Source organism: Seriola aureovittata, chromosome 3 (assembly GCF_021018895.1).
Source record: "Seriola aureovittata isolate HTS-2021-v1 ecotype China chromosome 3, ASM2101889v1, whole genome shotgun sequence".
Classification (NCBI taxonomy): domain Eukaryota; kingdom Metazoa; phylum Chordata; class Actinopteri; order Carangiformes; family Carangidae; genus Seriola; species Seriola aureovittata.
Window position 1 is genome coordinate 17,062,485 of NC_079366.1, and position 13,689 is coordinate 17,076,173.

Sequence of the window (13,689 nt, forward strand, 5' to 3'; positions counted from 1 at the left end):
AGAAAGAAAAGCCCATTCCCAGATATCCCCAAATTCCCAGCTCTATGATTCCCCTCATTACAGATGGGAACGTCGAAGCCTTGTCCAAGTGCTCCCTGGTCTACTCTTAATTAACCACTGCCTCTCCCAGTGCCCCTAAATGGAGACAGAGAAAGAGACGAGGCGCTCACTTTTCCTCTAAGCTTCAACCTGTCTTTTCTTCCTTTCCTCCGGGCTTCTCACCTCTCCTGAGATCCAAAGCTCTGAGCTCTTTAAACAGGTTAAATCAATCGGGTTTGATTGTAAATTCATTGTAAAATGCTATGTATTGAATTCTCCTATGAAATATTGTTAAGTGTGTGTGAATTATGGAACGACAGAGGCAGAGCTACCAAATCATGTCTTCATCATCGTTCCCGATGAGAAAAATTAGAGCTTTCACCTTTAATTGTCTCTAAGTTCCTTTTCTTATCATTCACCTTTTTCACATGACCATTAAAGAGGACATCACCCAACATCTGACCATTCATCTCTTCATGATTGGTTTTATGGGAAATTACTAAGATGATGAAAGTTTGAGTGCTGCCGTGTAAAAGTGAAAAAATTAATGGTCTCTCATTAATAAAATGTAATCGTACTGGACATAAAAATTGATGTCGCTGACCATGCCCCCACTATTTCGAAAAGCACTTAAAATGCACACTAGACTTGTTCAATGAGACACAGTAGTGTATGCACAACCCAGTATTGTGGTGAGGTGTGTGGACAAAAAGGCAAAAACAATAATAATGCACACTGAGGAGACGCTCCCAGAAATTATTTATATTGAATTCAGATTGCCTGATGAAAATATGATATTGAAACAGAGTTGTACTAAATAAATATTTTTTTGGGAACACCTGTTAAATTTGTGTACACCTTTTTTTGTTGGTATAATTAAAATGAGTCTTTCTTACCTGGAACTAGTGAATAGGACTGCGGACCGGAAACACTGGCTCCTAACTCTGCCCCTGTACCAGGATTGGCCAAACTGTTCTTCATCTCGTCCAGTCCGCCTGCTAGTGAGGCCATGGCCGAATAATCTGACGTCTGGGAAGAAGCAGGAAGTGGAGAAAGTTCAGTAAGTCCGAACAACAAAGCAAATCACGACATCTTCTGATATAACATGAATATATACAGCAGTGCTGGATGTTGCTTACAGCTGTGATCAATCTGTCTGATATATATTGCTACATTTCTGACATGCTTCCTTATAGCAGAGAGCAAAGAAGCTTTAGTGTGAACACACACACACACACACACGCACACGTACACAGAAGCACCTACAGCTGAGAGTTTATTGATCTGTTTACAAAGACAGGGATTTACTGTACAACCAAGTCCAACAGTCTATAACCACAAGATCAGCGTCCTCTTTCTCTTCATCTCTCTCACACACACACACACACACACACACATATATATATATATACACACACACACACTAACACACTACACAGTGGCATCACATAGACCATGGCGAACACAAAGCCTCTTCTCTCCCCAGATACCAACAACAATAAGAACTGTGATCATCTCAGCACACGTACACATAGACTCCCAATGCACTTAAAACACACACACACACACACACACACACACACACACACACACACACACACACACACACTCACACACACACACTTACACACTACAGAAGTTTAAAACCATACAGAGAATAGGGGACTGAAGTGACAAAGCAATATCTGGTTGTTGTCTAGTTATCTATCTTATATTGTCTCGAATACAGTGTGTGACCTTGATAAAAATGAATGGCAATTAATTAAGAGAGACACATTTAAAGAAATTAGTTTTACTCAATGGCCAGATAATTCTACAGTTGCACAAGTTACAGCAAATGATGGCTGCTGTATATAAAATAGTTTAATGTAAGGATGTAATTTTAAAAAATGTCACAATTTCCCTTTTGATTGCTGCTATCCAAATTTTATTTCAAGCCAAAAGATGTTCTCCTTTTACCTGAGCCCTAAACTACTCATGTAAAAGCATATTTAAAAAAAAAAAAAATCATCCACAACCTAGATCATGAACTCTGAATCAACCCCAATAATTCAGACAAATACTTGTTGTTTCTATCAATATCACTCCGGTTAAAGCTTGTTCTCTCACGCTCCCAAGGCGCAGACAGATGGATGGATGGATGGAAACTGTCCCCTCACCTGTGTCTGACCCCAGCACACAGCCATGATCCATCCATCCTCATCTCTCTGTCAGATCTGTGTTTGTGTGTGAGAGAGTGTATGCGTGCATGTGCGTGTGCCTGTGATGATTTAAAGTGATGGTATTGACCCTGATGACCAACTATATATGGATTAAGTACCACAGATTCTCAGGGTCGCTGTGCTCGTGATGGGCAAATGACCTGACTGCTGGCTATATGTGTGTATATGTGTGTGTGCGCCTTTGTTTGCTTTGGTCATTTTGTATTTGTCAGTGCTTGCATAATTGTGTGCTGAGAAAGAAAAGAAAGGAGAATAAGAAAAGTGAAATTTTATCTTCTCAATTTGTGGACAAATGTAATTATGAAGAGGCATTAGCAGCACAAAAGGCTTGAACTGACAGCTCCTGAGTACACAACGATTTCCAAGCTTGGCACTCTTTCCCAGGCAGCATCAGGAGGTTTATGCTGACCTGCCTCGAAAAATGCGGAAAAGGGGAGGGACGGAGTCGCAGCTAAACAGATAATCAAATAACAGAAATGATTTTGTTCATTTTTCAAAGATTCATCGCTTTAATGAGCTTAAAATCAGGACGTGATCACGGCTGAGGTGACACCAAGTGAGGGGAGAAAAGCTACTGATTCACTCAGTGATGATGGTGATGGTGTAGATTTGTTTGTGAACGCACTAAACACCTCTTGGTTATACATATTAACCTGCAGGTAGCCAGTTAAGTATGAACATACATGAACCAGCCACTGATCACCGATCATTAATTGCAAGGTTTGATCCCCGGCTCCTTCCTCTGTCCATATGTTGACGTGTCCTTGAGCAAGACACCGAAACCTGAATTCCTCGCGTTGTATGTGTATGCAGAAAGATTTAAATCACTTTGGACTAAAAGGTGAATGCCTGCAATGTACTTACTCAATAGATATGGCTTATTTAATTACGTATAATTACTACTTGCTTAATTGAGACACTTTACATACCTGAGTAGCTGTCATTTCAAGCCTTTTTGTGTTCTTTACGCGTCTTTCTATCTGCACTTGTACACAAACTGAGCAAAGTATATTTCTCACTTTTCTGCATTAAATAGTTCCCATCCCTTTTTTCCTTTTTATTACTGCTGACCTGCGTGTGTATGTGTGTGTGTACACACTAATGACAGCAATCAGAATTTCTTTTAGGTGATGAGGTGAGAGTTTTGCACTGACCCTTTTAATACGCCTGCATCTGTGTGTGTCTATGTGTGTGTGTGTGTGTGTGTGTGTGTGTGGAGGTGTAAGTGTAGGCGTGTGTTTGTGCTCACTGACCTCTTAAACACCTCTGTGCTCGTCAACACACAACACAACCACTGGACTGTGACCTGCCAAATAAGAGCTTACACCCTGTACACTACACACACATCTCTCTCTCTCTCTCTCTCTCTCTCTCTCTTTAGGCTTCAGACACATTTTTAAGCTCTCTTTTCTCACTTAATGCCTCCCTCCTCTCCTCCCCCTCACACATCACACCTGTAGTTTTTTTTTTCCACCCAATCATACACATTATCCCTACACCCCCTACACCCCCTCCTCCCTCTCTTGGCTGCTCTCTGTCTTATTATAATGGTGTCTAATGTGTCCATGTATCCATGTAGATGGGGGCCAGGCAGCAGCAGCAGCAGAGAAGACGGGGTCTGCCGTGGTAATTGCCCATGATGAAGTTTGGCCAGTGGGGTGACAGGCCCGCTAAGGAAGATGGATCATTCTCATTCGCCCCTGTAAATGTTGTCAATTCCACCGCTCATACGGCGCCATCAGCCCTCATCAAAGAGGAGGGACGCAGCTGCCGGGCCTAGGAGGGGTTGGGGTTTTTGGGGGGGTGGTGGTGGCAATAGAGGGTGGGGGAGTTGTACGGTGCGAGAAAAGGTGTCAGGGGAAGTTGGACCTGGGGCAGGAAGTCAATGCAAGAAAGAAAGGAGGAAAGGAGGTAGGTAGATATAAATAACGTCTGTATAAAACGAGGGTGGGACTGACATGATTGAGAATATTGGCTGGAATAAGACACGAGGAAGACAGAAAATTAAGGCTAAGTATAATTAATTAATTAAAGTAGATTAGCTGTGATCTACTATATTGGTTCTGTATGGAGGCCAAGATTGTATGATTTGAGTAACTTTGTGTCACTGATTAACATTTTTTCCATTTGTATGGAATTTGAACCGGATTTTCAAAATAAAATTTCAAAATATCAATAAGCCATATGTTGAATGACACAAAAAACGTGCCATATTCTTTCCCCCAGAATTTGAAATATATAAATACAAATTTCCCTGATTACAGTTGGCTTCCCTACACTTTCTCTTCCAGTCTCTCTGCTTCTGTATGTAAAGAGCATCGGTAATAATAACAAGAAAGCATTAAAGCTAACAAGCTAATGGAAAAGGGCTATACACCTGTGAGGTCCTTTACAGCAGTTTTTACTTTTGTTTTCCTCACTCTCTCACTCTCTCTCTCTCTCACACACACACACACACACACACACACAGCTTGGTCTACTGACTCAGATATGGGAAGGTAATGGTTTGGTCCAAATCTCACATCAATAACAGATGAGCCCTAATCGGCCCTCTGACACACACACACACACACACACACACACACACACACACACACACACACACACACACACTAACACACACACACATTGGCCCTGTTGGCTTGCACCATTTGCATAATAGTATTTCCAGTTTTCTCCATTCCCCAAATAGCTCCCGATTTCTCCATCTCCCACTCTCTCTCCATCTCTCCACATTGTCTTGTGTAGTCCTGATGGAAAAAGGCTCGGCTATAAACAAATACAATTCCCTCAGAGGCCCACAAACTGAGACAGGGATTGTGAGGAAGGAATTCATCTGCGCTCAAACTGAGCGTGGCCGCAGTGGGGAGGATATTCATTTCCAGACGAACCAGACCTCAACTCTGTGGAGAGCCAGTGAAAGTTCATACATTTTGAATGAGAAATTGAAAACATTTCTAATCTATGAATACTTTATTGATTTTAATTTTGAATTTAAATATTATTGTATTGATGGTTAACACCTCTTTTGTGGTCCCAGAGTAGTGATTACATACTACTGACAAAGAACCGACAAGATGAGAGTGATATTAAAATAGTGATATTCTATATTTTTCTTATTGTCAACAAATCTTATGAAAACCAGCCAAAATGGTCCAGCACTCAAATTCACGCGAATGGCTTGTGTGTCTGAACACACCTTGATGTAGCTCGTTCTTAGAGCTTGATAGTTGTCCACAATGTTGCACTGGGTCATGTGTTGCGATGAACTTTGGTGTTGTAGTTTATTTTGAATGAATCCCACATACAACATCCGGCTGCAGTAAATACTTAAAACAGTACTAACTGTGTAGTAATCCGCAGCTGAAAATAGTCCCCAGGAGTATGCCATTTACTACTGTTTTAGTCACGTTTGCTAAAAACTACAGTGCGCATCTGTTTTAGGAAAAAAAAAAACTAAACTACATATCTGAGAGCCATTTTTTAACTAACATCTTCAGTGGGAATTATTTAGAATTATTTAGTTTGTTAACAATAAGACAAATTTTACAATAACACCAGCCTTCTCCTTGAATAATCATGTTTTTATCATCTGGTTGATGATACAGACAGAAGTGAAGGGTGTAACAATCTGTTTATAGGGCAGTTATTAAGGGTGCTAGTGTGCATTATTGGCCCGTCACCCCCGTCTGACCAGTTTAACCATCTCCATCCTTTGGAGGAGATCACCTTTGACCTCTCTGCTTCTTTTTAAGCTTTATCAATTGGGAGAATGACGTTCTCATTTTACTTCTATATCACTGTGAAGCCAAGCTGGTTGGTACTGGGGTGGGCATTTGGACCCGGGGCAGCATGGATGGGTGGGGGCTCCATCAGCCCTGCTGATTTATCACCTGGGTAATAGGAAGTGATTGAAGGGAAATTCAAATGAACTCTCTCTGACAGGCACACATGCAGACACGCATATGAGCGCGCACACACAAATTAATAGTGGGGCTTAATAGACTACAGGGAGAGGGGGAACAAGAGCAGGAGAGAGAGATGAGATAAAAGGATGGCTTGTTAGGGATGAAAGATAAAGAGAAGGTCTGAGACAAACAGGATAGAAGAATAACTACTGGTGACAGATAAAATAAGATTTGCTTGTGAGGAATGTGAGCAATTTTATTTTTTATCTCTTCAAGTGAAATGAAGGAAGAAGAAATAATGAGTGAGGCTCGTGTTTCAGTGCAAGAAAGCTAAAAGATAATGAGGAGCTTGAAATAACTGCTGAAATTACAGTGTATTAGTATACCATTATAATATACTTTTGGCACCTGAAATCGAGCTACTCGCACCTCTGCTTCACTCTCACTTGGTTGCTCTCTCTACCTTTTTCTTTCTTTCACTAACACACCCACATAACTCATCTCACACGCCGTCAAAAGAACCCCCACCCACTGCAATGGCAGCAAAAGCAAGAGCAGGGCCAAGTCTATCGGGCATCTTTTAGGAATGTCAGTCACAACACACCGTGACCCTCCTTGACCACAACGTTACAATACCACCTCTCACACTCACACACACACACACACACACACACACACATACAAACACACACACACGCTCACAGACCTTAGACAGCCTACATACCAAAGAGGCAGAGCTGTAGCTGTCAGTGTGTCAGTGTTAAGGGTATGACTGTCAATCATTCCCTTTGGGAAATGCACGCTGGGAAAAAGGGGGGCGGTGGTTGATTAGACAGGATGAGAGAAAGGAGCAGAGGTAAAGGGAAAGATAGTGACGTGAGTGTGTGTATTTGTGTGTGTGTGTGTTTATGTATGTGTGTGTGTGTGAGAGAGAGAGAGAGAGAGAGAGAGAGAGAGAGAGAGAGAGAAAGTGTGCGTGTGTGCTTGCATCTCTTTGTAATGCAGTTCCTAAAGCCAGTTTGACCCCTGTGCGACCCAGAGTTTAAAGCCCCCCATCTCTGACCCCAACCCCAGTGGCTTGACCGGGCTCAGAGAGGACACTGACCTATGAATCATGGGTATTATAGTCTCAAGTCGTAGTCTATAGAGCTACTACAGCCAATCCCTGTCGACCTCTCGCCCTGTGCCACTCCACTCTCCATGTCGGTCAGAGGGAAGTGAATGGGCTAAAAAGCCAAACTCTGCCCTATAGGTCTAAGGCTGTAGCCTATCTGTGGTTCCATTTACTACTGCTCCACCATTAAGTGTTTGTCCTCTTGCCCTTGACATTGACTGGATAAATAAACCCAAAGTAGGGATATCTTTAAAGGTTGTGGAAACAGAAGTGTCATTTTGAGATGCTGGCAAAACATTTCGTTAATATTGACTGGACGGCTGCAGATTAGAAGACATTTGAGAAAAGGTAGAGAGAATACAAATGCTCGCTTGTGTTCATTTTGTTATGCAGCGTGCTACTTACTCCTTTCAATTCCACTCAGATTTATATTAACTTACTGCTGGGAAAGGGCGGGAGGTCAATTTAGATGCAACATTAAGACGCACAGACACGCCGTTTCTCGTTCTTGTTTTCTAATCTTTTCCCCCCTCACATTCAAACAGCACACACATATGCAGCACATTCCCAGGATGCATCAGCATGTGGACAGCTCCATCGGTGTCCCTGAGCAGCAGGAAGTGAGGTCATAATAGGAGCCAGGTCAATATGCTCATTAACCCCTGCAGTGCGTCCAGATTATAGGAACATCAATAGGCCAGGCCTGACTGAGCCTGTGTTGCAGCCAATACATTCTCTATCAGTGCACAGAAACACACAGCAGTCTGTCAGTTTAACAACTTGATGCTGATACTTTCACATCACTCACCACAGACATGAAAGAAGTAAAAACAATCTATTAGAATGAATGCACCGCTCATATATTGCTTTAGAAATCCTTAAATTATAATTTTGTTGTGCAATGTGACACATTTCATCAAGATTGGCATGGCATGGCAAGGCATAGCAGGCAGGACAGGCTTTTAGCTAAAAGCAGAGACAAGCATTTCATATTGCAGTTAGATCAAGCACACTAATGTTAGCTTGCAAATATGGTAGAAAATTCTGCTGTATATCTGTGGGTCTGTAGTTTTAATGAAGCTTTTAATGTTTGAATGATTTTTTTTTATCTGTCCTTGGGAGCTCAATACATGTTCTTCTTTGTTTCAGTTTTCAGTTATGGATGTACAGGCTATATTTGGCACCTCTGTCCACAATTTTCATAGTGGTGGTCAGGCTGAGACCGCTATTCACTTTGAGCTGGTTCAAGAATTGGCGTCTTGTTCTGGCTGGAAGGTCCCTATTTTGGGTAACTCTCTCTTTAAAGGATAAGATTTGCATCATTTTATTTTATGTTACTGTCAACAAAACCCATGAAAACACAAAAAACATCAATGTCTTAGAACATCTGTCAATAGTTTTTGACTTATATACTGAGTTTCTGCTACTCAGCCCCAACACTATTTGATCCTACTAAACACATAAATCTTTACCAATCAAAAGGCTACATAAATTCTTAAAACAGTTTGACACTATAGTTTTTAGCAAAAGTCACTCAGGAGAAATGACAGCAGGAAATGTCACTAGTCCATTATAATGGAGGAACATGTCACCCAGTGAAATGGTGTGGCTCATTAATGTGTTTTTATCAATTTGGACATTTGGTCTTAAGCACAAAGGAATAAGTTAAATCAAGCTCAGTACTTGTTAGTAGGATCAGTTTCCTGTTGGTTTAGGTCTTTTTATGGGATTTGTTCACACTATGAAAAATATATATAATGACTCAAGCAACGAGTGCTAGATGAGCTCCAAGCTTACAAGTAAACTATTAGGAATCATATAACATCACTATGAAAAGTTTTAACAAATCTGGCTACATAAGTGTGTTTATGAAATTGTCTGAACTCAACACAAGGCAGCTCGGCAGGGTCGGCACAAGTGGATGTGTGCGCGTCCCCACTGGGGCAGTGACCCAAGATGTGGTGCCGTATCTGCTGGCCAATGAGGTGCCTAGGCTTTAGTTTATGGTGGCCGCCTCTGTGACTCTGCCTCTAACTTTTTCATGCACAGTTTTCCCTCTGCATCAGCCCTACTTTCCATTGGAACACCCTACAGACTTTTAACCCTTAACCTATTCCCAAACTCAGCCTCAGCCCAAAGCCTGCACGATGCCTCGCCCTTACCTTGCCAGAGTCAGGGCTCACATAGAGGTCAGAGCTGGATTGGATTGGACAGGATGGCTGTCTGTCAAACAGGCGGTCCAATACCTCGATCTGCTGCGGCGAGAACAGCTCCCCTCTCATCTGCTTCCTGAGGAAGTCCCGCCCACTGTGGCCATGCCCGTTGGCCAGCGGTGACTCCTGCAAGCCTACACAGAGAACACAGGGGGGAAGGAGTGGGGTTAGAGGGGCTGTAAACAGAGGATGTTTAAGGGAGAAATCAGCGGTTTAAAGAGGTGTTTGTTAGTCTGGAGTGTGTGACAGAGGGAGAAACAAGAAAGGAGACAGCGATAAAGGATTGAAGGGAGGAGTAAAGACATGCGTTGATAAAATAAATGACTGAGGCAGATTTGGAGAGAGAAGTTAGAGTGAAGAATAGACTCAGATGAACTCCAGTGAGCTCATTTAGGACCAAGTGACTTCATAGATTGTGGAGACTCAGAGAAAATGCTATACAAATGCAATCCATTACCAAGCATACGCTGTCTCTCCTTCTTGATCTCTCAAAAGTACACTCTCGCCTCTCATATATGCGCGCTTCTCCGTCTCCCTTGTCGTATCACCCATACACACACAGACACACAAATATATATTGCTGTGGTATCAGTATTAGACTGTGAGCTCTCGTATCCTGCAGTTATTGCAAGGCTGAGGGACTGAACGAGACAATTATAAGAACTCTGAAGAGTCGCGGCCCACAAATGATTAGAAAAGAGAGAACGAGAGAAAAAGATAAAGAGAAAAAGGGGATGAGGGTGAAAATCCCCCGCTATACAGCCAATTCATCGCTCCAAACCGCTCCTGAGAGCCTATTTTAGTCCTGGGGGTCACTGTGCGTTTGGTGTGTCTGCAAGTGTGTGTGTATGTGTGTGAGTGTGTGTCCGGCGGCTAGGGTAGTGATATGACAGACAGGTGGAGAGGGGGAAGGGGCTTCAAATTTTTTCTTTTTTTTTCCATTTGGACTGAGAATACAGATCCATTTGTGCCAGACTGTGGTCCTGAAGAAAAAAACAAAGAATGGTGTAACAAGAAAGAAAGAAAGAAAGAAAGAAAGACAGAGAGGAAAGAAAGAAAGAAAGAAATATCATCTATTGTTCCACACTGATAAGGTCTGATTGGGACTGATCAGGTTTTATTTTCATGCTTTCGGCCAGCATTTCTTTCGGTAATGACAGCACTGTACGTTCCAAAGTAATTGCTGAGATCTGGGAACGCTACGAATTATGATCCTGGGCGATTCCTCACCTCAAGGTTTACATTCAATGCTAACAATCAATGCCATCGCACTGCAGGTCATTTTACTGTTCGTTTAGCGAGCAGAATGTTAGGGTCATTCCCATCATGGAATTAAAATAATATTTGGCTTTTTATTATACGTCACCACGATCTTTCTCTGACCAGTGCTCCACCAGTTTGGCACTGCACTTGTGATTGAAAAATATCTTCCTAGTTGACATCTGGCATCTACATTACCCACAATGCAACATGACAGCCAACGGTTTGGTCACACATTCGAATACTACTGAAACTGGTCACAAACTGTGTTATCCTAGCTTCAGTGGTAACCTCTTAAAGGTGATGTCTTTGTGAAATAAAATTTGGTAACTTTATATAATGATAAATGTAGGCCTGGCACACACACAAAGACCACGAGTAAACTTCAAATCATGAGACCGTATCCAGCTGCTAGAGGAAAAAAAAACCTTCACACTGCGTACCTCACAACACCTCGCCATACCTTTTCAGTACACAAAACCTCTTTCACCCACTCTCTTACAAACACACTGCTTGATCATAATCTCAGTTCTCTTCTACAGTCTCTCTCTCTCACACACACACACACACACACACACACACACACACACACACACACTCATATACAGATGCTGGGAGCAGTGTGAGTGTATGGTCCAGGTCTCTGGTGACAGACCAATCAAGGGGGAGATAAAGCCAGTATGATGCTTTAGCCTGGTAACCCACGGCGACCCATTTAATCCCACCGGCCAGTCCCCATGATGGAATTCAATTGATCAATCATGTAGCTCTGATGGCACCATTTCAGCCAGCTTATTGCTTTCTGCTTTCTCTGTCGTGCACACACACATGCACGCACACACACACACACCCTGAAAGACTGACCAAAGCCGACAGAGAGCCCACAAAAAACCAGAGGAAGAAAGAGCAAAAGACAGCACCTACTGTAATCGAACAGTAAGAACAAAGCTTTTACCTATGATAATCAATATTGTCCATTCATCTGTATGAATGTGTGTAGATGTGTGTAGATGTGTGTGTGCGTGTGTGTGTGTGTGTGTGTTTGTGTGTGTGTGTGTGTGTGCGCGCTTGTACTTGTGTGTGTGTGTCTGTGTGCTTGACTTGTGTGTCTTGGTGTGGATGTGGGTGTGGGTGGGTGGGTAGCTTGATATCCGGCTGGTCTCATTGTATCAATGGATGGGTAAAGAAACTCATTGCCGTGACGGGTTAAATCCTATTCACTGTCGGATACACACACACACACACACACACACACACACACACACACACATACACATACACACGCACACACTCACAGCTGCCTCTATCTCTGTGAGTCAGTCTCAGAAGGGAAGCGCTTCTCTTCCCTCTTTTTCAGAGCAGAACAAAACAAACAATGAGCCCTTATTGTTCTCTCCTTTCTGCCTTTTTCCTCTCTCTTCCGCCTTCTCTGTCTCTCTTTTGCTCACTCACTCTCTCTCTCCCTACCTCTTGGTTCTCTCTCTCTCTCTCTCTCAATCACCGTCTCCCTCTGACTCGACCTGCCGTTGCCATTTTTCGACAACCCACGAACAGTTGAATTATTAAATCCAAATACCTCTGAGAGTTAGATGGGTTGTCACCTGTTTGTTAGTGTCAGTGCATGTTCCGTGTTTGTGTGTGTGTGTGTGTGTGTGTGTGTGTGTGTGTGTGTGTGTGTGTGTGTGTGTGTAGAACACCAGCAATGTGCATCATTTTGCCCTTGACATCTATTATCATACTGATAGAACAAGGTTTACAAGTCTGACCTCACAGTCACAGCCTGTGCATGCATGTTTTGTCTGTGTGTGAGTGAGAGTGTGTGTGTGTGTGTGTGTGTGTGTGTGTGTGTGTGTGTGTGTGTGTGTGTGTGTGTGCGTGTGTGTGTGTCCCATCTCAACTTCAGAGATCAAAGTTTTCAGGGGCGAGAGGCACTGAGAGGAACTCAGGGTGAAGAGCGGCGCTCCCCTCCCTCTTCTCCTCCATCCTCCATCTCTTCCTTACTCCCGGCGTCTTTTATCTAGTAAGCTGCTGCATGTCACAGTGGATGCACAAGGAGGTGAGAGGTCAACTTGGCATTCTGGGTAAATGCCATTGACACTATTTCTTCTTCGTGTGAAAGCAGGATCTGAACAACCAATATATATGGTTTTTCTTCAAATGTACTGAGAATACTTTTCACTCAAGTTTGAAGAAAAGATACATTCCCTTCAATAACTGGCACCACCTGTTCTGCCCTCCATATCCATGCTGCATGCACACACGCACACACACACACACACACACACACACACACACACACACACACACACACACTGTGTGTAAGAGAATAGGTTAAGATACAATAGTCCCCTTTTGGCCCCACAAGTCAAGTTCTTCCATTCACTACCATTCATCTACATTCTGTCCCCGGTCAAACCCCCACTTCCCCTCTCTTTTGCTGGGGGCACAGGTCACCACAGAGCTTTACCCTCACACACTCCTGCTGCCGATATACACACAAACACACACATGCTACTGATCCCGCCGTTCTGTGTTCCCATCACTTGCACAGCTGCCGTTTCTATGCTTATAAATTACAGGGGAAATATAAAAGGTTTCACGATACGATACGATACGATACGATACAATACGATACGATACGATACGATACGATACGATACGATACGATACTGTATGAGACAATAAAAGAATCCCTCCAGGAGGTACACCTCAAACAAACAATATAACAATACAAACAACACCAACATCTGTGTAGCTTGCTCAAGGGCACTTCAGCAGGAAGTTTGTTTGTGGCTTGAACCAGGCTCCTGTATTCATCCAGGAACAAACCAAAACAAAGTCAGGAAAAAGGTAGCGCTCAAATGCAAAAGAATCATTTCATGTCTTCATGCCCGAACACCTCAATCCATTAGTCCGTAATAAAATTCAACAAA

The 13,689-nt window shown here is 42.8% G+C and overlaps 1 protein-coding gene across 2 annotated transcripts in view; it reads right to left on the minus strand.

The window, feature by feature from the left end:
* The window catches only part of pax5 (paired box 5), a 53,165-nt gene that overhangs the window by 12,642 nt on the left and 26,834 nt on the right, over positions 1-13,689 (minus strand). The window contains exons 6-7 of one of the 2 annotated variants that reach the window (XM_056372453.1): positions 9,530-9,630; positions 936-1,068 (exon numbers count right to left, since the gene is read on the minus strand). In XM_056372453.1, coding sequence (XP_056228428.1) covers positions 936-1,068; positions 9,530-9,630 — 234 coding nt within the window. Of the gene's footprint in view, positions 1-935; positions 1,069-9,445; positions 9,631-13,689 lie in introns of both variants that reach the window. The other variant, XM_056372452.1, reaches the window with a different exon arrangement.